This window comes from Littorina saxatilis, linkage group LG2 (assembly GCF_037325665.1).
Source record: "Littorina saxatilis isolate snail1 linkage group LG2, US_GU_Lsax_2.0, whole genome shotgun sequence".
Lineage (NCBI taxonomy): Eukaryota > Metazoa > Mollusca > Gastropoda > Littorinimorpha > Littorinidae > Littorina > Littorina saxatilis.
Window position 1 is genome coordinate 95,713,582 of NC_090246.1, and position 26,231 is coordinate 95,739,812.

Here is a 26,231-nt window from a genome sequence, read left to right on the forward strand (position 1 = left end):
CCCCTCACCCCCCTCCCCTACACCATACACCAAACACATCTACTCCAGCACTACGATAGCAATTAGGTCTAATAGGCGGGCAACGAACGAGCGAACGAAAACACACACGTAAACACACTAATGCCAGTCATATAGCATGTGCTACAAGTATGCAATCAGTGCAGATACTGAAATAGATGCACGATTTATATTTTTTAGCCTATTTTTCTTTAAACTCCATGTCATTTCCTTGCTGATAGCGTTCTCTCTCTCTCTCTCTCTCTCTCTCTCTCTCTCTCTCTCTCTCTCTCTCTCTCTCTCTCTCTCTCTCTCTCTCTCTCTCTCTCTCTCTCTCTCTCTCTCTCTCCTCTCTCTCTCTCTCTCTCTCTGACTGAACACTAATTGTTGCCATCTGTAACTTTTGTGCTGGCTGTGTGGACACTTTGTGGGCTATTCCGGATAAAGGCCATCATGGAGATTATAACGAGTATAACAAGTTACATACACTTGGCTTGATTTCATATAATGTAATGATGTCAAATTCGGATGGGGTCGTTCGTGACAAAATACAACTAAAAACATGTCTATAATTACTCGCTCAAAACTACAGAGATCTTTGGAATTTATTGAACACAAAAAGGATCACAATGAGGTAACTTTCACATGTAAACCCTGTTGCTTCCCGACGTGGAGGGCAGTCATCCGATACAGATACGTGATTGACTTGCCTTCCCGAGGTTACTCCACAAAATGGACAGATTACAAACGCAAGAGCGGACATGTTGAAATTATTGACTGTGAAGATGACTACTCAGCATCATCTATCGTCATCACCCCCACCCCAGCGCAGCTGGACCAAACCACTGTTCGTCTGCACCATGCGAGCCAGAAACTGCTGACCATGCATTTCTATCCTAAGACCAACATGTTTTTGGTCCAAGGCAAGCTGTGCCAGGACTGGGTGAGAGATGATTTTCAACGCTTACAGGGAGTGGTACACGGGCTGATGGACCTAGATATACGTCTGGCAGTGCGTCACACGCCGTGTACAGCACCGTACCTCTGGACACGCCCCCTACTGCTGGCAATTCTTCCAGCGCTATCGCTGCTGCTACTGAAGGTGGCGATGACTCGGACATCAGCGTCTCAAGCGACGACAGCACTGTTGCAGCTGCAACTGAAGGCAGTGACAACATCGTCTCGAGCGACGACAGCACTGTTGCAGCTGTTACGGAAGGTGGCGACGACTCAAACATCAGCGTCTCAAGCGACGACAGCACTGTCGCTGCTGCTACTGAAGGTGGCGGTGGCATCAGCGTCTCGAGCGACGACAGCACTGTCGCTGCTGTTACTGAAGGTGGCGGCGACATCATCGTCTCGAGCGACCACAGCACTGTCGCTGCTGTTTCTGAAGGTGGCAGTGACATCATCGTCTCGAGGGACGACAGCACTGTCGCCGCTGCTACTGAAGGTGGCGGTGACATCATCGTCTCGAGCGACCACAGCACTGTCGCCGCTGCTACTGAAGGTGGCGGTGACATCATCGTCTCGAGCGACCACAGCACTGTCGCTGCTGCTACTGAAGGTGGCGGCGACATCATCGTCTCGAGCGACCACAGCACTGTCGCCGCTGCTACTGAAGGTGGCGGTGACATCATCGTCTCGAGCGACCACAGCACTGTCGCCGCTGCTACTGAAGGTGGCGGAGACATCATCGTCTCGAGCGACCACAGCACTGTCGCCGCTGCTACTGAAGGTGGCGGTGACATCATCGTCTCGAGCGACCACAGCCCCGTCGCTGCTGCTAACAACAGCACCCCCAGCATCGACAACAAACATGCCGCTACTTCTGACATTGATGGTGACGGTGACGCTTCCACCGATAGTACAGACACTTGTGTACATGACATGCTCCGTGCCATGGTTGAGAAATTAGCCTCTGAACTAAGAGATCTCAAGGTCCAAACGGACAGAAAGATTAAGGCAAATGAGGGTGGGCGTGACAGAGAGGTGAAGGACTTAAGCGAGCGACTCACAGCTCTTTCCAGAGACAATGAGGGCTTAAAAAAGCGCTGTCAGGCTCTAGAGAGCAAGGTGAAAGACCTGCAGAAAGAGCCTCGGAACAAGACTGTCCAGCGCTCACCGTCTCCCGAAGCCCCACCCCTGCAACAGTCACCTCAAGGCAAAGTCGCTCATGCTCAGCCAATTAGCGTGACCACGAACTACGGCCGCTACGCCCATCACTCAAGTGACACGGCACTCATTACCGAGCCTGAGCCCCAAGCTTGTAGCAGTCAGTCATCCCCGTCCTCCATGGTCCGCCCGCGGACTACCAAATCAACCGAGACGACAGACACTCAGAGGAAGACAGCTCTCCGCCTCCCAACCTCCTGCACGTGTCTGCTTATTGGAGATTCCAACCTTAGACGCGTGTCCAGGAGACGGCTTGATCGGTCAGGACAAACGGAGGTGAGAACCTTAAGTGGGATTACCACCCCTCAACTTACTACCGTCATTGCCAGCAGCAACACTTTTCCTGACGTTAGGAAGATTGTTCTGCATGTCGGTACGAATGACGACATACAAAACACGAGGGAACTTCAAAGAAACTATAAGACGCTATTATCTGAAATATCGCTACGCTTCCCTAATGCGGTCATCTTTGTCGCAGCCATCCCTCCACAGGCTCAGCGCAAAGTTACTCGGCAGATTCTGCAAGTTAACACTGAGCTCGCGTCGCTATGTGATAGTGTAAAGGTGCAGTTCTTGGCACTGTCGGATATCTGGCGCCTTGACAGTGACGGTCAAACTGACCCAGACATATTGCAAGACAAGGTCCACTACTCTGCAAGGGGCCTGTCTCTACTCGTAAAGGACATCAAAGCCATCGTTTTTGAGAAGCGACTAGGCAGAGCTTCGTTTGCAGACGTCGTTCGAGGCGGAGCGCCTCCGCCCAAATCACACCAACCACTGCAAGAGAAGCAGCAGCAACAGTCACCTCACCAACAACAGCAATGGACACCTCATCAACAGCAGCAGCAGCTGCCACAACAGCAACAGCCGCCGCACCAGCAACAGCGGCAGCAACAGCAGCAACAACAGCCGCCGCACGAGCAACATCGGCAGCAGCAGCAACAGCCGCAACAACAGCAGCAGCAACTGTGGCAGAAACAGCCACCACTACTACCGCCACCGGTCAACCAACCATTTACTCAACAGCACGTCAGCCATCCCAGTCTCCCCTTGTCTCCACGTGGGGAACATCAATATCCCACAATGTATTACCCCCCTTGGATGAACGCCTTCAGGCAATATCAACTCAGCCCCTTTATGCACCCACACGCCCAGCCGTCCTTCTATGGGCAGTGGCCCCCCGGGATGCACCAAGCATCCTACTAAGTAGTTTCAAAAGGCTAATTCAAGCATGTACGTAGGGCGTGAGTGTATGTGCGTATGTGTGAGTGAGTGTGTCTAAACTCATGTAACTGAAAGTACACTAATAAGTGTACCTAAACGAGTGTGATTTCGCACATGCGATTTCATAACTATTAACTATGTCGTTCAACACCTCCAGACATTGTGTTAATTTTGTCCACGACCCCCTAAGTATTCTGCTGCTTTAACAGTGTGAAAACATCTGCATCCAAACACGCGTGTGTTTCTTCTTTGTGTGTGTTAATCTACGATTCAGACCCGTTTGCGGAGAGACTATGAATGCCTCTGCTTAAAGAAAGTGAAATCGTGTTGGCGTTGTGGGGATTTAATGCAGCGCATCGTTCATCCCTGTTCGAACTGTTCAATTTTATTTTATCATATTCTGTATGTGTATGAGTGCAGTGCTAGCAGGAACATTTATAATTGCTGTGCATCGAACGCTTATAACATTTCGCAGAATTTTTTTAAATCCTGATTTATTACTTCTCACTTGACTTTTCCCTTAAGTTAGCCAGTTACTGAAGTCGTAACTTGTTTGCTTCACTTTTTACTCTTTGTGCATTAATTTTTCTCCGTGTTTGTTTATTGATTTCATCTCTCAGATTTTTGGTTGTTGTTAATAATTTTGTTTATTATATTATGAATTTAAACGTGTCAAAACACACTCTCCAGGTTGGACATCTTAATGTCTATCATCTCGTTAACAAAGTGCCTGATATATGCGTGCTGCTAAACCAAAGCTCAAAGCCAGTTCATGTTTTTGGGATGAGCGAAACACGGCTCGACTCGAGAATTGCCGATAACTTGATTTACATTCCCCAATACTCTGTTTTGCGACGCGACAGCGCAAGGAAGAATCAGACAGGCATTGCAGTCTATATTCATGAATCAATTTCTGAATTTGCAACACGAAGAACTGATTTAGAGGACGACAATATTGAGTGCGTTTGGATCGAAGTAAAAAACTGTAAATCCTCGCCTCTGCTCATAGGTTATATATATCGTAACCCTGCCGAAACGTCGATTTGGTCAGAATATTTCATTCAGATGATGGATAAAGTCAAATCACGCAATAAAGATATTGTATTGCTTGGAGATTTTAATATTAATCTGAATAAGCCTCAAACAGTATGGAATTCAACAACAACTTTATTAGGTCTTCATCAACTGGTTCTGAACCCAACAAGAATAACAGACACAACTGCAACTCTTATTGATCACATATATACTGATAATAAGAAGATTGTTTCTAATGTGTATGTGTCCAATTCCAGTATTAGCGATCATATGCCTATTTTTTGTTCGGTCTCTATGCGCTTGCCTAAATCAGGACCAAAAGGCCACACGACCATAGAATACAGAAGTTTTAGACATTTTGATGAGTCTGCATTTTTTCGTGATCTTAGTGAAGCTCCATTTCAGAGCGTTTTTGATTTCAGTCTTGCAGAGGATGCTTTTGATCAATTGTATAGCATTTTAAGCACAATTATAGATAAACACGTGCCCCTGCGTCAGCATAGAGTAAAACATGCCAGACTTCCGCCTTGGTTAACATCAGATATTATAGAGGCGATGGCTCTGAGAGATTATTTCAAGGAAAATAAGATGACAGACGAATATAAACAGCAGAGGAATGAGGTGTTAAACCGTGTGAGACAATCCAAAACTGGTTACTTTGATAAATTAATTTCCGATAAGAAAGATACTGCAACAATTTGGCGGGCAGTAAATGAAATCCTTGATAAATCTAGGAAAAGGTCAACTGCTAATCTAACAAAACTATCTGCGGAAGAATTTAATAATCATTTTATATCTTTAGCGGATAAATTGAAGGCTTCTGTGGCAGAAACAAATTCTCGGGATAGAGATGACTGTTTTGAAAAATTGGACGAATTCTGTCAGCGGAACAGAATAAACAATGAAGCGTTTATCATTCCTCCGATTGCAGTTCATGAGGTCGGAACATTTATTGAAAACCTGGAGAATAAAAAGTCCATGGGTCCTGATAAAATACCCGTGAAGTTATTGAAGCTTTCTCTACCGTATATTGTGGATTCGCTCACGTTTGTATATAACCTTAGTATTGAGCAGAACTTTTTTCCGTCTAAATTGAAAAGCGCCAAAGTCATACCCCTTCCCAAATGTAAAGATCTCTCAGACCCAAGTAATTTTAGACCCATTTCTTTACTGCCTGTTTTGTCAAAACCATTAGAAAGGCATGTGCACAAGCATCTTCTTGCTTACATGGAAGAACAACATTTGTTCCATCAGTTTCAATCCGGTTTTCGGTCCAAGCATTCTTGCCACACAGCTCTTACGTCTCTCTGCGAAGCTTGGCTGTCAGCAATGAACAAGTCTGAAGTTACAGGAGCATTGTTTTTGGACTTTAAGAAAGCATTTGACTTAGTCGATCATTCCATATTGCTGAAAAAATTACACTATTATTTGAGAAACGATTCGGTCTGTGACTTCTTTAAATCGTATCTTGCTGACCGGACACAGTATGTCACTCTACAATGCCAGAATTCGTCTACTGCACTAGTAAGACATGGCGTCCCTCAAGGGTCTATATTAGGACCTATTCTCTTTTGTATTTACGTTAATGATTTGCCTTTACATGTATCGGATGATAAAGTCAAATGCGAGTTTTTTGCAGACGATTCGTCTATCCATACCAGTAACACCTCGTTGGAATCAGTAAATTCTTCCCTGAAGAACACTTTGGACGAAGTTGCGAAATGGTGCACATCAAATGCCATGATACTGCACCCAGAAAAAACTAAAAGCATTGTTATTACCACAAGACAAAAGCATCAGCTAAGTCCTCTTAAATTACAACTGACCTTAGGTACAACTCAAATACAGCAAGTTAAAGAACACCGCATACTTGGTGTAACTGTTGATGAAGAAATGAAATGGCAAACACACATAAGCAACCTCTGCAAAGTGTTATCAAGGAATTTGTATTTGTTGTCAAAACTCAAACATTATGCGAAGTCTGAAACATTAAAAATGTTCGTTCATGCTCATATAATGCCTCATATTAATTTTGCTTCGACATTGTGGGATGGCTGCAGCGATGTTCACTTATTAAAACTCAATTCTTTGTACCGTCGTGCTGCAAAACTTATCCTGTATGAATCGCACATGTCTACAGAAATGAAGTTAAACATCCTTAATTTCCTTCCCCTAAAAACCCACCTTGCATACAATAAGGCTGTCTTTATGTATAAAGTAGTTCATGGTGATGTGCCCAGTTATGTGCAATCCTATTTTACACATGTTACGAAGAGGTATGGGTCTCAAAATTTACTTCCTCCAATTCCTCGTATAGATCTTTATAAATCCAGCTTAGCTTTTTCAGGATCATCTCTGTGGAATTCTTTGCCAATAGAAATCAAACGATCCGCATCATTAAAGGCCTTTAAAAGGCAGTTGCACACATATTTGAGCACACTATAAACTGCCCCTGATGTCTAGTTTCCATTGTGTACTCGGATAATGTATCAATGCTCTTAAGTGTTTGTTTTTTATGTTTATACTCGACCATTATTTTGATGTTTTACTAGTTTAATACTTTGATTAGATACTGTTCATTTTAGGTATGAAATGATAGCATGTGCTTGTGTGTAGATATGCGAGCGCACGCTCGCGCGCGCGAGCATGTGTGTGTGTATATGTGTGTGTGTGTGTGTGTGTGCATGTGTGTGTGCATGTGTGTGTGTGCATGTGTGTGTGTGTGTGTGTGTGTGTGTGTGAGTTTATGTGTGCATGTGTGTGTGTATACGTGTGTGTGGATGTGTGTGTGTGTATGTGCGCAGTCTTTGCTTTCGTTTACAATTATTCTCTGTATATGTCCCAAGGACAGGTTGGAAGATTAGGCTAAGCCTAAAACCTTTATCCTTATGTAATAAAGTTCTGAGTTCTGAGTTCTGAGTTCTCTTTCTCTCTCTCTCTCTCTCTCTCTCTCTCTCTCTCTCTCTCTCTCTCTCTCTCTCTCTCTCTCTCTCTCTCTCTCTCTGTATGTGCGCAGTCTTTGCTTTCGTTTACAATTATTCTCTGTATATGTTCCAAGGACAGGTTGGGAGATTAGGCTAAGCCTAAAGCCTTTATCCTTTTGTAATAAAGTTCTTTCTCTATCTCTCTCTCTCTCTCTCTCTCTCTCTCTCTCTCTCTCTCTCTCTCTCTCTCTCTCCCCTCCCCCTCTCTCTCTCTCGCACACCACCCTCTCCTCTCAACCCACCAATCCCTCACACACAAATAAACATTCAGCATTATGTAGGCAATTAGCAGGAGGCCCTTAAATCTGGAACCCATTAGGAACGGGATGACAAAGCGCACCAAGCATGCCTGACACGGAAAAAAAGCGTTGGCAGGCATTCTGTGATGCGTGCATTTTCTGTGTCGTGCCCAGTAGGGCGTAAACACGGTGAAATGGGGCAGAGAACCGCTGTGAAACGACATCAGAAAGAAAGTGGTTGCTATCTATCTATCCCCCCCCACCCCCCCCCCTCTACCGTTTTTCATGGGGGGTGGTGGGGGGGGGGGGTGTACTGATATGTTCATGTAGGGAACATTACTGCAATAGACTGGATCGAAGGTGCTGTAGCCGTTCTTGATGTTCAAAGGAAAGCGAAGACGGTAGCAGACAGTATCCGACAGACAGGCAGACAGACAGACAGACAGACAGACAGACAGAGAATGTCTAGCTTACTGGCTGACCGGCTGACTAATTGAAATAAAATGAACATACATTGAGACATAAAGAAGAAGAACAAGAAGGGGCGATGGTGGTGTTTGCAAAACACGAAAAGAAGAACAGGGGCACTGGTAACTTACTGATCAAGTCGCGCCTTTTCTCATTAGAATCATCAAATGCAATCATGTAATATTACCCTACTTCAATAACTTCACTTCCATTAAATAACACTCACTCTTCGCATTATCAGGGTGGGAAGAGCCCTTCAAAGCTCGAGGAGGAAGCCATCTGTAATAACGAATCACCTCAACAATGATAAACTGTGACATTTCGGAAACGGGGCAGAAAATTCTTTAAATTCTAACGACAACATTGAGATCTCAACAACGATGCTTCCAATTGATATATATTCCGTTCAAGAACTAGGTCACAGAGAGCTCGGTCATATTGACCTGTGTTGTGTTTTTCCCTAAGTCAATACACACAACACAGAAAGTTGAGAACAAACACACACGATTTCATGACTCTTAAAGCTAAAACATACATTTAAAGCGTAGTCTAAATCGAGAGTCTAGCTGTTTCAATCTGCCAGCACACCAGAGAAGATCAGGACCTCGTGGACACTGATATTTTTCTTTTGAGGTGGGAGGGGACTATTAAAGGCACAGTAAGCCTCCCGTAAACCGCATCACAGAGCTCCCCGAGCGTCTACATACAGTACAAGCATACTTCCATTTGAACGCTCACCGTACGGGAACATCCTGGCTGCTTTCTGTCGAGCGTGAGAAATTTCAAAGAATGTATGTTCGTGGACTTGCTCCTCTACAACAATGGCGCCTCGTTTTGGTGCTGGACGGCTGTTATGAATATTCAATACCGGAAATCACGCCCGGACAGTAAGCCTCCCGTAAACCATCACAGATACTGTCAGGCTTTTACACACAGTACAAACACCCTCCCATTTGAACGCTCACAAAACGGGAACATCCTAGGTGCCCTACGTAAAGAGCGAGCAATTTTTTAAAGAATTAATTTTGCAGATTGTCTCGAACACTATTTGGACCCATCCTGAAAAATGAATTACTTCCCTTCGGGTCTCATTCTATCGATGTAAACTGGCCATAGCCGTGGATCGATGATTATCAGAATGTTTTTGGACTGTGGTGCGTTTTTGCGCTAGACCTAACTTTTAAAATCTAAATAATAAATTGACAGCTTGTTACACAAACATTCTTTAATCATAAAAGAATTCTTTTTTCATCAAGACAAGATCAGTACAATTCGAAGTTGTGAAAGTTTGAAAAAAGAAAAGCCCGGAAGCAGGGTCACGCAAGGGTCGTAGCAGACGACGGTTTATGCATATCGCCGTTCCTCTCAACAGTCAAAAGCCATCGCTAGAGTTCTTGTGAACCACAGCCGTTTGTTTCGTGCATAAAAACGTGCTATTGTAGATAAGCTCACATCGAGTCGCATTCAAATGACTAACTGACGACTACATTGTGAAAAAGGGAAACTGGATCACACGGGTTCACGATGGCTCAGGGGTAAGATAAACCACGCAAAAATAAATTCTTTGAAAATTGTTCGCTCTTTACGGAGGGCACCTAGGATGTTCTCAATCGGTGAGTGTTTAAATGAAAGGGTGTTTGTACTGTGTGTAAAAGCCTGACCGTATCTGTGATGGTTTACGGGAGGCTTACTGTGCCTTTAAATGAATGATTACTTTATGTATGATTTCCAAGCTCCTCTACAACATTGTTGTTTTTGTCTTTGTAGTTGTTGTTGTTGTTGTTGTTGTTTTGTTGTTGTTAATATTGTGGATTTGTAAACAACGCTTCCTTTTACAACCGTTGCTGGTTCTGTATCTCTGGATTTTTATTTCTAGCTCTCCGTGAACAAAGCACGGTGTTGAAAAGCATACTAAAACAAAACATCGCTGCGGAATCAATTCTTGAGAAATCTGTAGAAAGTGTCAGGACGTGTAGTCCTTTAGCAAGTATGCTTTTATCATTACATCATCAAACAATTTGTATCGCCCTCGTGCTGACACACCTATATCGGGTGTGACGCTTGCCGGGTAGGAAAGGTTGCGCAACAATCGGAGGGTCAATAATTATGAGTGTGTTGAAAAGGCCGGTGTGCGGGATGGGATGGGGCTAATGTGTATGATCTTGTGTGTGGGCGTGGGTGAAGGGAAGGGTTTAGGGTTTAGGGTTTAGGGTGTGTGTGTGTGTGTGTGTGTGTGTGTGTGTGTGTGTGTGTGTGTGTGTGTGTGTGTGTGTGTGTGTGTGTATATAGATATATATATATAAAAAGTATAAATAATATGATATAATATAATACTATAATATAAGTATATATATATAAAAGTATCCATTTTGTTCGAACTTTGAAATTACGTCACCAGCGACAAATACGTCACTACAAGATAGGTATACCTTTGACGTAATAACTTTGGAATTCGCACGTGTACATTTGTTTTGATTACAATCAAAACGAAAGTAGATCTTAGCTTGAATGTAAATGTTATCTTTGAAATATTTGCTTTGTGATTCGTAACTGAATTAACCATGGTATTGTGTTGCTTAGTAATTGATGCATGAATTGGCGTCTCGCAGAATTACACGCCCCTGAGGAAGGCCTGGCAACAGGGGAGTTATGCATGAGTGCCGTGTAAAGTACACGCCGACTTCAGCGAAGTCATGACTTGAAAGTCGCCACCTACCGCAGGCGCTCAGTCGGTATGCACGGGTGACGACTTGACCGCCGACTTTCAAGTTGCCGTGTAAAGCAAGGTCACCAGTCAATCTATTTTTATAACGAGGAATTCCTTCCTTTGCGCATGCGCTAGGGTCATTCGATAACATCCTCCCGCTTCCTCGCACGGGGAGTTCGACTATTCAGAGACGGAGAGCGTGGAGAAATGGAGGCGCAAAAGATGAAACGAGCAAGAGGGTGCCTGTCGCGTAAAAGCTGAGAGTCAAAAACGGCACCAGTGAAATATGGGTCAGTGCTACTTTGCGCTGAAACGAATCAAAGATGTCTTCGCTAATCTTATCGGTGTTGGTTCTAAAATAATATGACAAGGGAAGTGAATCTCGCAAAAAAAATATCTTTTTAGTCCAGCACTTCCAACTATTGGGTTCTGTCTAAAAACGATTACGGCGCAAAATTCGTCGACTTTGATGGCGGAAAACCATGAAAATGGCCATTCTGTTCACTGAAGTCGGCGTGTAAACCATTTAGACGACCTCCGGAGCACGTCTAAATTTAGTCGCCAGTTTCGGTGGTACAAGCGTGTAGTCGCCACCCGTGCATACCGTGTACCTCGCGGTTGGCGGCACTCGCTGTTTGCACGCCGCCTAAACGTTTAGACGTCACTCATGCATAACTCCCCAGGTCGAAAATTTGGGCTGCCACTTGACATTCTTTGTTTGGCTTTTCTTTTCCTTGATTTTGTTATATATATATATATTCTGATGATATATTCTGATATATATATATATGTGTGTGTGTGTGTGTGTGTGTGTGTGTGTGTGTGTGTGTGTGTGTGTAGTTGTGTGTGTGTGTGTGTGTGTGTGTGTGTGTGTGTGTGTGTGTGTGTGTGTGTGTGTGTACGTTCATGCCTGCGCGTACGCGAGCGTGTGTGCGTGAGAGAGGCCGTAGGGATGTGAGCGGATTGATTTGGCGAAAACACTGAGGAAGGTGGATTTGCCAGTTGAATACATTTGTTCATCCATTTACCGCTAATTACCTGCGTATTTAATTGAAACGTGTTTCAACAAATAAATAATACCTGGATCCAACTTTGACTGCTTTAATGACAACACGCAAGCACACACACACACACACACACACACACACACACACACACACACACACACACACACACACACACACACACACACACACACACACACACACACACTTGAACTTTTAAGAGGTTCCTCCAGCCCTGTGTGGGAGAGAACACTTGCCAGACCGTAAATTCATAACTCAAACCCCTTTACTTTAAGTAGCTCGCCCAGACACACACTGACACAAAACCAGGCTGTTAAAAGTGTAAGTGCGCGCAACGAACTGCACGTGTCATATGTTTATGGGGCTGGCGCGGTCCCATCTGTGCGCGTAACGATTACCTGTTTCGTTGAAACACTCAAGATTTACAGCACACAATAATGTACTTGGCCTTCCGCTAACAATTTATGATAGGAGGGGGGGGGGGGGGGAGGGGGAATAGAAGAGGAAGAGGTAAAATGAGGAGGAGGACAGAGAGAGTGAGAGGGGGCGTGGGGAGGGGGGCTTGTGAGTTGTTTGGGGATGGGTGGGTAAGAGAGAGAGGGAAGTAGAGACAGACAGACAAACCGAGCCTGCGGTAGATACAGAAATTGAGATACAGAAACAGAGAGGTAGGACGAATAGGGAGGATAGACACGGAAAAGCAATGTCCGACTGTCTACAAGAAAAATAATATATAAAGGGTGAAAACGTGAAGGCTTGTTTTGGTTATTTTTTCCATATTTGTTTGTATATATATATACTAGAGGAATACAAGGTTTCGCCGGGTGAATCGCGAGACAGAGACAAACAGCGTGGCGGTTCGCCGTCTTAGAGCACGTGTGAACATTTTCATCCACCAGTTTGTGCCCACTCAAAGGAAGGCAAGAACATACAGAGAGACAAAAGCCGCCAGACCCCATCACAAACAGAACTCTACAATCCACAGGTGTTGCCTCCACACACACACACACACACACACACACACACACACACACACACACACACACACACACACACACACACACACACACACACACACACACAGAAGCCGTATATATCTATCTATATATATATATAGATATAGAGATAGATGACAGTGGATTTTTTGATAAATAGATTCGACCTTTGCACTTTTACAGTGAGGACAACTTACGGGTACATGCAAGGAAAGCCCACAACTTCTAAGGCGAAAAACTCTGCAGAGTCTGCTGTGAAGGGCGACGGTAGTCTCCCTGTCACACTCGACCCCCTTTGAATTAACTTTATCCCCAAAGTTCCGAACCATGGACCCGCCAAGCTTAGGTCCCTCCCAGGTTGGTGGAATGGGAAGAGCACGACAATGATTCAGTGGCCATAATGCCATTCCTGAACATATCATGTCGAGTCCCATCCCTGTCGACGACGTCAAATGTATCCGAGTGCCGAAACACCACAATCACCTTTGAAGGCGAAGTCCTCTCAAACAGTATTGAGAATTTTAGAGCTTATTTCAAAGCCCTATATTAACTGTTATGGCTTCTCAAAGGCCAGAACATACATAGAGACAAAAGCCGCCAGACCCCATCACAAACAGAACTCTACAATCCACAGGTGTTGCCTCCACACATACACACACACACACACACACACACACACACACACACACAAACACACACACACACACACACACACACACACACACACACACACACACACACACAAACACACAGAGAAGCCGTATATATATATATATGTATATCTATATCTATAAATATATAGATAGATGACAGTGTATTTTTCGCGTGGCTATAAATTGATTCGACCTTTGCACTTTTACAGTGAGGACAACCTACGGGTGCAAGGAAAGCGTTCTGGACAGTGCAGTGACAATCTAAAAATAGTAACGTAGTAACGGGAATATGGATTGACGCCACACGAAGGAAGGGAGATAAACGCAAAACACTGGAGAAGATAAGAAAGAGTTAGTGGGAATGGATCTGGGAAGATGAACAGAAAAACCAAAATCGGTTCAGCGCTGCGCGCTGAGAGCACGTGTTGAAAATTCTCATCGACCAGGTTGTGTACGGGGTCTACCTGAATATGCCCACCAAATTTGAAGCAGATCCATCGAGAACTTTGGCTTGGCATAGCGAACACACACACACACACACACACACACACACACACACACACACACACACACACACACACACGTCGTATATACATGTATATAGATATATATATATATAGCTATAGATATAGATATATATATAGAGACTGGATCGCAACATCATAACACAAGTTTCTCGCCTATAATTATTCCTGAACAAACTAAATTAACGTATGATTCTTAACGTTCTCATTGGCCACTAAATAAAAACTAGGAAAAAGTCCTACTCCGCCTCCTGAAAACACTTCGGCTCACTTTCTCAGATCTCGCCAGGCTCTAACACTGATGAGATACGGTCATCCCTCCATTTGGTCACATATAACACATCAACACCCTGATTACCGGCACGGTTGGCCTAGTGGTAAGGCGTCCGCCCTGTGATCGGGAGGTCGTGGGTTCGAACCCCGGCCGGGTCATACCTAAGACTTTAAAATTGGCAATCTAGTGGCTGCTCCGCCTTGCGTCTGGCATTATGGGATTAGTACTAGGACTGGTTGGTCCGGTTTCAGAATAATGTGACTGGGTGAGACATGAAGACTGTGTTGCGACTTCTGTCTTGTGTGTGGCGCATGTTATATGTCAAAGCAGCACCGCCCTGATATGGAATGTGACCAAGTGGAGGGATGGGATGGTCTTACCCATTGTAAAAACCTGACTAGATATTGACGGTGAGGATAACTGTTGTCTCGAGGCGGAAAGGGCCTCTAAGTATTGTTTGTTTGTTCGTTCATGGGCTGAAACTCCCACGGCTTTTACGTGTATGACCGTTTTTACCCCGCCATTTAGGCAGCCATACGCCGCTTTCGGAGGAAGCATGCTGGGTATTTTCGTGTTTCCATAACCCACCGAACTCTGACATGGATTACAGGATCTTTTTCGTGCGCACTTGGTCTTGTGCTTGCGTGTACACACGGGGGTGTTCGGACACCGAGGAGAGTCTGCACACAAAGTTGACTCTGAGAAATAAATCTCTCGCCGAACGTGGGGACGAACTCACGCTGACAGCGGCCAACTGGATACAAATCCAGCGCGCTACCGACTGAGCTACATCCCCGCCCCTCTCTAAGTATTGTCATTTAATTACTGCCTGCAAATAGACCACCCAGATCTAAGCCGGTGATGAGAACTGTTTTCATGAGGCGGTTTGTGCCTACAAAAACGCACCCACCCACCCACACACACACCTACAAAATCGCACCCATACACACACACACACACACACACACACACACACACACACACACACACACACACACACACACACACACACACACACACACAACCCCCTAAAAACAAAAACACCAATAAACAGTTCTCTACTCACGCTCGCTCTCCGTCACGGAGCCATCCTCCCGGGCAGTCCGGAGCACCTCCACCCTGCAGATCTTCCACAGTCCCGAGTAGGCCTCCACCAGATGGCGCCCAGTGGCGTTGCGGTACAGACCCTTGTTGGGCAGCTCCAGCAGCAGCCAGCTGTTGGTCGACACGGCCACCATCTGAAGGACGAGGCCCAGCAAGGTCCCTGCCGTGGCTGCCAGCAGAGCCTTCAGTTCTGGCGTGGCTTTGCCGTTGGGCCCCACCTGTCCCGTCCTGGTGATCATTTTTTGCCACATGATTGTTGTTGGTTTGGGTTGGTAGTCGATGTGTGTTAGAGTATACCGTAGTGTTGATGGTGGGTGGAAGGTTGGTTGGTTGGTAGACAATAGCTGTCAGTGTTTGTGTGCGTGTGTTTGAGAGAGATCACCGCAGCGGAGAGAACACGAGTCACTCGGCCTCGGTAATTTCTGTGTAAGGCTATTGTCAGTCGATGTTTTGTCAGTTGTTTTTTTATAGTAAAGTTACCTATCAACAACTGAATGCAGCTCCTAGCCTACAGACTGTGTGCTGTTTAATAACTCCTCAAAAGAAATCTCAACAAAATTCTTTGGTCTGAGTTGAGTCTACACACTACTAACACTGACTGATAAATCAAGCCAGTTGCACTGGTCCCAATAGTAACACCAGAGACGGAAACAAAGTGGAATTCCTCAGACAGAGATGAATATTCAAACGTATAACATCAGCAACTATTTCAGACAGCTGCACTGATCACAAGAGTTGTTCTATTGATCTACTCAGTTTGAGTTGTACCTACACACTACTAGAATCAACCGATAACTCCAGGCAGCTGCACCAATCTCAAGAGCTTCGTAGTTTGGTCACCCCTGGGAAGAAAGTACAAGACAACCCTCAGTTTGAGTTGCATGCAATGCCTGCAGATGTCACCAGGCAATAATAATACATCATTGCGCTGGTCGCAAGAGTTGTGTAGTTCTACCGTTCAGCTTAGCAGACAAGAGTCAGGTGTAGCGGTCATATAAAACGAATTAGTTCATTGTTGGCGGATCGTTTGTCTACCTGGCAAGCAGGTGTGCACAAGTTTTTTTGAGAGACAGGTGTTCACCTTGATCGCTGCTGGTTGAAACGCGAAACACAACAGCTCACGTTTTCGTGGTTAAGCATGCACAGAGGAGAGCACAGCAGCTGGAATACAGAGCCTGTCTTTCAATAGTTCAATGTATAACTACGTTGTTTATAGCACATTTCTCATGACGTAGGGACTCGTGGTCAGTTCCGTCCGACGGAAACGCCCTCCCGCTTCCACGGCTACGCAAACATAATCATGGAACGAAGCTGTCTTTGTTACGTATACGTCCGTACCTGAAACAAACAGAAAAAAAAACTTAGTCATGCTGTATTTCACAAAACGCCCGTATATATATAAATTGAACCAGAAAAGAAAGAAAAAAAAAGATCGTGTAGTAAGTGAATGACAGAGGAAAAGATAAATATAGCCTATGACTCATTTAACTGACCATGACTAGGAAAAAGACTTAATAGTGCTGAAAACCCATGTACGTCCTTAACTAAACCAAACAAGACAAAAACAAGATTGGGTCGGTCTGTATTTCCCTGTTTGTCAGTAACTCAAACAAACACTAAAATAAAATAATCGTCATGTCCATATACGTCCGCAACTAAACCAAATAAGGAAATAACTATGTGTTCTTGTTCATGTGAGGAAAGCAACGCAGTCGTTCCGTAGTTCCATATAAATAGTCCATAACTGAAACAAACAACGAACAAATTCAGCCAGTCGACGTGCTGTATTTCTTGATTCAAACAAGAAAAAAAACCTCAGTCGTGTTGTCTGTGACGAAAAAGCTACAAGAAAAAAAAAAGACTTCAATCAAGTCCCCAGACCGTATGGGAAAATCTACCAGAGCATCAAGGCAAAGGTGCCAAATCGTCATGTTATGCAGTGCTAGACTACAAACAGGAGATGCTCAATCACTTATCGGCTTTATTTCCTCTCAAAGTTCTGCCGAGGTGGCGCAAACACAGAGAGAGCAGAAAGTCATTGACCGTTGAGAGAAGTTAAACACTCCCTCAAACCTGCTCCTCTCCTTCCCTCCCTCCATCAGTTTTTTTTTTCACTTTTGTTTTTTCCTTCCTGCTGGAATCACAATGGGAAACGATTTAAAGGAACACTCCTTAAACAACAACGGCCTGTGCATTGTCCACGAGTGTACTATGCCAATCCCTCCCCCGCCCATGCACTTTTCCCTGCCCAACTCCAACCCCCGTCATCACCCCACTTCGCCGCCAAAGGAGCGAAACTAATACGCAATCTAGATCATTGTTCAGCCTAATTCCAGGGTTCAGAGCTTGTTTTTAATCCAAATATAACATATTTATATGTTTTTGGAATCAGTAAATGATGTAGAATAAGATGAACGTAAATTTGGATCGTTTTATATAAAACAAAAATGTTATTACAATTTTCAGATTTTTAATGACCAAAGTCATTCATTATTTTTTAAGACACCAAGCTAAAATGCAATACCGCAGTCCGGCCTTCGTCGAAGATTGCTTTACAAAAATGTCAATTAATTTGATTGAAAAATGAGGGTGTGACAGTGCCGCCTCAACTTTTACAAAAAGCCGGATATGACGTCATCAAAGACTTTTATCGAGAGAAAAAAAAGTCCGGGGATATCATACCCAGTAACTCTCATGTAAAATTTCATAAAGATCGGTCCAGTAGTTAACTCTGAATCGCTCTACACACACGCACACACACGCACACACACACACACACACTGACACACAGACACACACACACACACACACACTGACACACAGACAGACACACATACACCACGACCCTCGTCTCGATACCCCCTCTGTGTTAAAACATTTAGTCAAAACTTGACTAAATGTAAAAAGCAAGTAGTTATAACACTTGAAATAAAGGATACCAACTGATGATGTTGTGTGACTCCCTCAGTTTTCAAAACTATACTAAGTTGCCACGAACTTTTGCTTTTTATAATTTAGTCAAGTATTTAACTAAATGTATCGAGCTTGTACGCTTTTCACGTGCATGTGTCATCGCTTTCTGGGCCGTGGGGTATCGGCAAATCTATTGTCTTGGTGAACATAATAATGCAGTGTGTTTAGTTTAATTGTGTGAGTTCGACACATAAGGGGTAACAAAAGAAGGAAAAACAATTTGTCAAGTGAGAAACATAGGACACAAACAAATTGTTGTCATTACTTCACACGTGCGTGCAGATGCACTCAAACTTTCACAGCTGCATAACAAAAATGAAGAAAACAGATTGTTCCAATACTTGTTTCTTTATAGTTCCGCTCTAGAAAGCTAACATAACAAGTCAATTCAAGCGCATAGTGCTTTTAGTTATGCGCTATAGAAATCTCCTTAATAAATAAATAAATAAATAAATAAATTCAGAACCGAAGCCTGAAGGCCACGTGTTACCCTCTCCTTTTATCTCGCCTTCATCAGTCAGCTGAGTATAGCGTACGTGTTGGTGGGCAGACAAGATGACGTGCTATCTCCAGGAGAGGTGTTACTTGCGTCTGCCCTGACGGTTCCAGAGATCTATCAAGTTCAGTCTGATAGTGATAGAAACGTGGGTCTGTACTCTACGTGGGGATCGAGATGTCGGACAGAGTCTAGTGCGAGAATGCCAGTCCGCACAGTGTTATAGTAACTTGATATCGGACGGGGATGTGCCAGTTTTGACTTTCGGTCTGCCTGCAAACCGTGAGTGTGGGGTGAACCGCGGGCTTTGGACTGTTGCTCTGTCGGCCGATGGACATAACATATTAACAGATGACATTGTGTGAAATACCACCTCAGTTTGCAAAACTATATTAAGTTGCCACGAACTTTTGCCTTTTAATAATTTTACATTTAGTCAGGTTTTGACTAAATGTATCGGGCGTGCACGCTTTTCACGTGAATGTGTCATCGCTTTCTCGGCCGCGGGGTATCGGCAAAGGTAATGTCTTGGTGAACAAATGCAGTGTGTTTAGTTTAATTATGTGAGTTCGACATATTGACTCAATGTATTAATTTCGCTTTACGCGACTTGTTATTTGTTTACTATTGCCCATAATATATAATCTATATAAGTCTGTATACATCATGACAATAGCTTTGACTGAATATCATTTTTTTTAAGTTTGACAAAACTTGACCAAATGTAAAAAGCAAAATATATTATCCAAGCGGAGCGCGGGCGAAGCCCGCGCGTAGCGAGGTAGTTTTTTTTTTCATCTCCCAGCACTGAAAATTTTTTGGCCAAGTGGTGTCTGTCTGGACATTGTTCTAGAATTCATCTTTTAGCACAATATTAGCGACACTGTTTGGACAATTCTATTAAAATTAGGCGTACAAACTGATTTTGTTTCGGGGAATCCTCTCAGAGGATCAGAATTTTCATATAATATCATCGGAAGCTGTTACAACGGGAAAATGTGAAACTTTTGTCACTTTTTAACATGGAATTTCATCTTTGAGCGTTTCAAGCGGACTTTAATAAAATAGTTATTTGCGAATTATGCAGCGGAAGACACTCACCGGTTCAACATGTGTATGGTCATTAAACCTCAAAACATTTCAGTAAGTGGTTTAGACAAACACCTCCGCCATGTGAGGGTGACTGGTTTGTAGCTGAAGAGTTTTTTTCTAAAGTGTGTTCTAAATACAAATGACGTACTGGTAATGATGTAATGAGTTGTTCTAATCTTGTTCTTGGAACTCTTGCTGTTCCAAGCTTGTTCTTAGCAAGTCTTGGTGACGAGAACAAAGACTATCAATGAAATCTTTAGAAATAACCTCTGACAACGACGACGATGACGACGACGACGACGATAACAACAACAACAACAAATGACATCGACGACGACGACGACAACAACAACAACAACAACAACAACAACAACAACAACAACAACAACAACAACAACAACAACAACAACAAAAACAACAACACGAGAACAACAACAATCACGACAACGAACATGACAACAACAACACCAACAACTACGACGACAACTACAACGACTGGGTTATGATGACATCACCAATGATTTAAAGGCCGTTAAAAAATCGTTAAATCCTATTTCTTCACTGATTCTTATGAAATTTTAAAGGTAGGTTTGTTGTCCCCAACTTATTTTCACTCCATACTTTTCCAGAAGAAAAACATAATTTTGGCAGTTAAAAACCGTTAAAATTCAATTCTTCACCGATATTTATGAAATTTTGTGGGTAGGTTCGTTGTCCCCAACTGATTTTCACTCTATACTTTTCCAGAAGAAAGACATAATTTTGGCAGTTAAAAAACGGTAAATTTCAATTCTTCACCTATCTTTATGAAATTTAGTGGGTGGGTCCGTTGTCCCAAACTGAATTTTAAGACATACTTTTCCAGACAAAAAACCTTATTTTTGGCAGTTAAAAACCGTTAAATCTCAATTCTTCATCGATATTTATGAAATTTTGTGGGTAGGTTCGTTGTCCCCAACTGATTTTCACTCCATACTTTTCCAGAAGAAAAACATAATTTTGGCAGTTGAAAACCGTTACATTTAAATTTTCACCTATCTTTTTGAAATTTAGTGGGTGGCTCCGTTGTCCCAAACTGAATTTCAAGACAAACTATTCCAGTCAAAAAAACTTATTTTTGGCAGTTAAAAACCGTTAAGTCTCAATTCTACACCGATATTTATGACATTTTGTGGGTAGGTTTGTTGTCAGATTTGACATGATGGCAGAATTGAAAGTGTGAGATATCCTGATGTTTCACAATTTATGCTGCATAATTCAGCCCCATAGGCGCTTGAATTTTAGGTGGAGTTGGGTTTTTTTTCAGCCCAAACCAGTAACCCCCACATGGTTTTCATGTCCCTTTCTGAGAGACTTCAAGAAGTTTCAATTTGACGTCATGATTAGCCTGCCGCATTAGCAAGTATGAAAACACGTCATCGATGACACATTTTAAGACAGAGAGAGAGAGAGAGAGAGAGAGAGAGAGAGAGAGAGAGAGAGAGAGAGAGAGAGAGAGAGAATCATGTACACACAGATGGACGACTTCGCTTGGGGTATGTACTGCCCGGCAGTACACATCTACTTAATTATTATCCAAGCGGAGCGCGGGCGAAGCCCGCGCGTAGCGAGGTAGTTTTTTTTTTCATCTCCCAGCACTGAAAATTTTTTGGCCAAGTGGTGTCTGTCTGGACATTGTTCTAGAATTCATCTTTTAGCACAATATTAGCGACACTGTTTGGACAATTCTATTAAAATTAGGCGTACAAACTGATTTTGTTTCGGGGAATCCTCTCAGAGGATCAGAATTTTCATATAATATCATCGGAAGCTGTTACAACGGGAAAATGTGAAACTTTTGTCACTTTTTAACATGGAATTTCATCTTTGAGCGTTTCAAGCGGACTTTAATAAAATAGTTATTTGCGAATTAAGCAGCGGAAGACACTCACCGGTTCAACATGTGTATGGTCATTAAACCTCAAAACATTTCAGTAAGTGGTTTAGACAAACACCTCCGCCATGTGAGGGTGACTGGTTTGTAGCTGAAGAGTTTTTTTCTAAAGTGTGTTCTAAATACAAATGACGTACTGGTAATGATGTAATGAGTTGTTCTAATCTTGTTCTTGGAACTCTTGCTGTTCCAAGCTTGTTCTTAGCAAGTCTTGGTGACGAGAACAAAGACTATCAATGAAATCTTTAGAAATAACCTCTGACAACGACGACGATGACGACGACGACGACGATAACAACAACAACAACAAATGACATCGACGACGACGACGACAACAACAACAACAACAACAACAACAACAACAACAACAACAACAACAAAAACAAAAACAACAACACGAGAACAACAACAATCACGACAACGAACACGACAACAACAACACCAACAACTACGACGACAACTACAACGACTGGGTTATGATGACATCACCAATGATTTATCAAATGTTCAGTGTCAAGGCTGTTAAAAAATCGTTAAATCCTATTTCTTCACTGATTCTTATGAAATTTTAAAGGTAGGTTTGTTGTCCCCAACTTATTTTCACTCCATACTTTTCCAGAAGAAAAACAATAATTTTGGCAGTTAAAAACCGTTAAATTTCAATTCTTCACCGATATTTATGAAATGTTGTGGGTAGGTTCGTTGTCCCCAACTGATTTTCACTCTATACTTTTCCAGAAGAAAGACATAATTTTGGCAGTTAAAAAACGTTAAATTTCAATTCTTCACCTATCTTTATGAAATTTAGTGGGTGGGTCCGTTGTCCCAAACTGAATTTTAAGACATACCTTTCCAGACAAAAAACCTTATTTTTGGCAGTTAAAAACCGTTAAATCTCAATTCTTCATCGATATTTATGAAATTTTGTGGGTAGGTTCGTTGTCCCCAACTGATTTTCACTCAATACTTTTCCAGAAGAAAAACATAATTTTGGCAGTTAAAAACCGTTACATTTAAATTTTCACCTATCTTTATGAAATTTAGTGGGTGGGTCCGTTGTCCCAAACTGAATTTCAAGACAAACTATTCCAGTCAAAAAAACTTATTTTTGGCAGTTAAAAACCGTTAAGTCTCAATTCTACACCGATATTTATGACATTTTGTGGGTAGGTTTGTTGTCAGATTTGACATGATGGCAGAATTGAAAGTGTGAGATATCCTGATGTTTCACAATTTATGCTGCATAATTCAGCCCCATAGGCGCTTGAATTTTAGGTGGAGTTGGGGTTTTTTTCAGCCCAAACCAGTAACCCCCACATGGTTTTCATGTCCCTTTCTGAGAGACTTCAAGAAGTTTCAATTTGACGTCATGATTAGCCTGCCGCATTGGCAAGTATGAAAACACGTCATCGATGACACATTTTAAGACAGAGAGAGAGAGAGAGAGAGAGAGAGAGAGAGAGAGAGAGAGAGAGAGAGAGAGAGAGAGAGAGAGAGAGAGAATCATGTACACACAGATGGACGACTTCGCTTGGGGTATGTACTGCCCGGCAGTACACATCTACTTAATCCAAGCGGAGCGCGGGCGAAGCCCGCGCGTAGCGAGGTAGTTTTTTTTTTCATCTCCCAGCACTGAAAATTTTTTGGCCAAGTGGTGTCTGTCTGGACATTGTTCTAGAATTCATCTTTTAGCACAATATTAGCGACACTGTTTGGACAATTCTATTAAAATTAGGCGTACAAACTGATTTTGTTTCGGGGAATCCTCTCAGAGGATCAGAATTTTCATATAATATCATCGGAAGCTGTTACAACGGGAAAATGTGAAACTTTTGTCACTTTTTAACATGGAATTTCATCTTTGAGCGTTTCAAGCGGACTTTAATAAAATAGTTATTTGCGAATTAAGCAGCGGAAGACACTCACCGGTTCAACATGTGTATGGTCATTAAACCTCAAAACATTTCAGTAAGTGGTTTAGACAAACACCTCCGCCATGTGAGGGTGACTGGTTTGTAGCTGAAGAGTTTTTTTCTAAAGTGTGTTCTAAATACAAATGACGTACTGGTAATGATGTAATGAGTTGTTCTAATCTTGTTCTTGGAACTCTTGCTGTTCCAAGCTTGTTCTTAGCAAGTCTTGGTGACGAGAACAAAGACTATCAATGAAATCTTTAGAAATAACCTCTGACAACGACGACGATGACGACGACGACGACGACGATAACAACAACAACAACAAATGACATCGACGACGACGACGACAACAACAACAACAACAACAACAACAACAACAAAAACAACAACACGAGAACAACAACAATCACGACAACGAACATGACAACAACAACACCAACAACTACGACGACAACTACAACGACTGGGTTATGATGACATCACCAATGATTTAAAGGCCGTTAAAAAATCGTTAAATCCTATTTCTTCACTGATTCTTATGAAATTTTAAAGGTAGGTTTGTTGTCCCCAACTTATTTTCACTCCATACTTTTCCAGAAGAAAAACATAATTTTGGCAGTTAAAAACCGTTAAAATTCAATTCTTCACCGATATTTATGAAATTTTGTGGGTAGGTTCGTTGTCCCCAACTGATTTTCACTCTATACTTTTCCAGAAGAAAGACATAATTTTGGCAGTTAAAAAACGGTAAATTTCAATTCTTCACCTATCTTTATGAAATTTAGTGGGTGGGTCCGTTGTCCCAAACTGAATTTTAAGACATACTTTTCCAGACAAAAAACCTTATTTTTGGCAGTTAAAAACCGTTAAATCTCAATTCTTCATCGATATTTATGAAATTTTGTGGGTAGGTTCGTTGTCCCCAACTGATTTTCACTCCATACTTTTCCAGAAGAAAAACATAATTTTGGCAGTTGAAAACCGTTACATTTAAATTTTCACCTATCTTTTTGAAATTTAGTGGGTGGCTCCGTTGTCCCAAACTGAATTTCAAGACAAACTATTCCAGTCAAAAAAACTTATTTTTGGCAGTTAAAAACCGTTAAGTCTCAATTCTACACCGATATTTATGACATTTTGTGGGTAGGTTTGTTGTCAGATTTGACATGATGGCAGAATTGAAAGTGTGAGATATCCTGATGTTTCACAATTTATGCTGCATAATTCAGCCCCATAGGCGCTTGAATTTTAGGTGGAGTTGGGTTTTTTTTCAGCCCAAACCAGTAACCCCCACATGGTTTTCATGTCCCTTTCTGAGAGACTTCAAGAAGTTTCAATTTGACGTCATGATTAGCCTGCCGCATTAGCAAGTATGAAAACACGTCATCGATGACACATTTTAAGACACACAGAGAGAGAGAGAGAGAGAGAGAGAGAGAGAGAGAGAGAGAGAGAGAGAGAGAGAGAGAGAGAGAGAGAGAGAATCATGTACACACAGATGGACGACTTCGCTTGGGGTATGTACTGCCCGGCAGTACACATCTACTTAATTATTATTATCCAAGCGGAGCGCGGGCGAAGCCCGCGCGTAGCGAGGTAGTTTTTTTTTCATCTCCCAGCACTGAAAATTTTTTTGCCAAGTGGTGTCTGTCTGGACATTGTTCTAGAATTCATCTTTTAGCACAATATTAGCGACACTGTTTGGACAATTCTATTAAAATTAGGCGTACAAACTGATTTTGTTTCGGGGAATCCTCTCAGAGGATCAGAATTTTCATATAATATCATCGGAAGCTGTTACAACGGGAAAATGTGAAACTTTTGTCACTTTTTAACATGGAATTTCATCTTTGAGCGTTTCAAGCGGACTTTAATAAAATAGTTATTTGCGAATTAAGCAGCGGAAGACACTCACCGGTTCAACATGTGTATGGTCATTAAACCTCAAAACATTTCAGTAAGTGGTTTAGACAAACACCTCCGCCATGTGAGGGTGACTGGTTTGTAGCTGAAGAGTTTTTTTCTAAAGTGTGTTCTAAATACAAATGACGTACTGGTAATGATGTAATGAGTTGTTCTAATCTTGTTCTTGGAACTCTTGCTGTTCCAAGCTTGTTCTTAGCAAGTCTTGGTGACGAGAACAAAGACTATCAATGAAATCTTTAGAAATAACCTCTGACAACGACGACGATGACGACGACGACGACGATAACAACAACAACAACAAATGACATCGACGACGACGACGACAACAACAACAACAACAACAACAACAACAACAACAACAACAACAACAACAATCACGACAACGAACATGACAACAACAACACCAACAACTACGACGACAACTACAACGACTGGGTTATGATGACATCACCAATGATTTAAAGGCCGTTAAAAAATCGTTAAATCCTATT

At 42.6% G+C, this 26,231-nt stretch overlaps 1 protein-coding gene across 1 annotated transcript in view; it reads right to left on the minus strand.

Annotated features, from left to right (window-relative positions):
• Window positions 1-26,231, minus strand: part of LOC138960236 (voltage-dependent calcium channel gamma-1 subunit-like) — a gene marked incomplete in the record, with an annotated part of 101,568 nt that overhangs the window by 62,415 nt on the left and 12,922 nt on the right. The window contains 1 exon segment of the mRNA XM_070332041.1: window positions 15,367-16,742. Coding sequence (XP_070188142.1) covers window positions 15,367-15,655 — 289 coding nt within the window.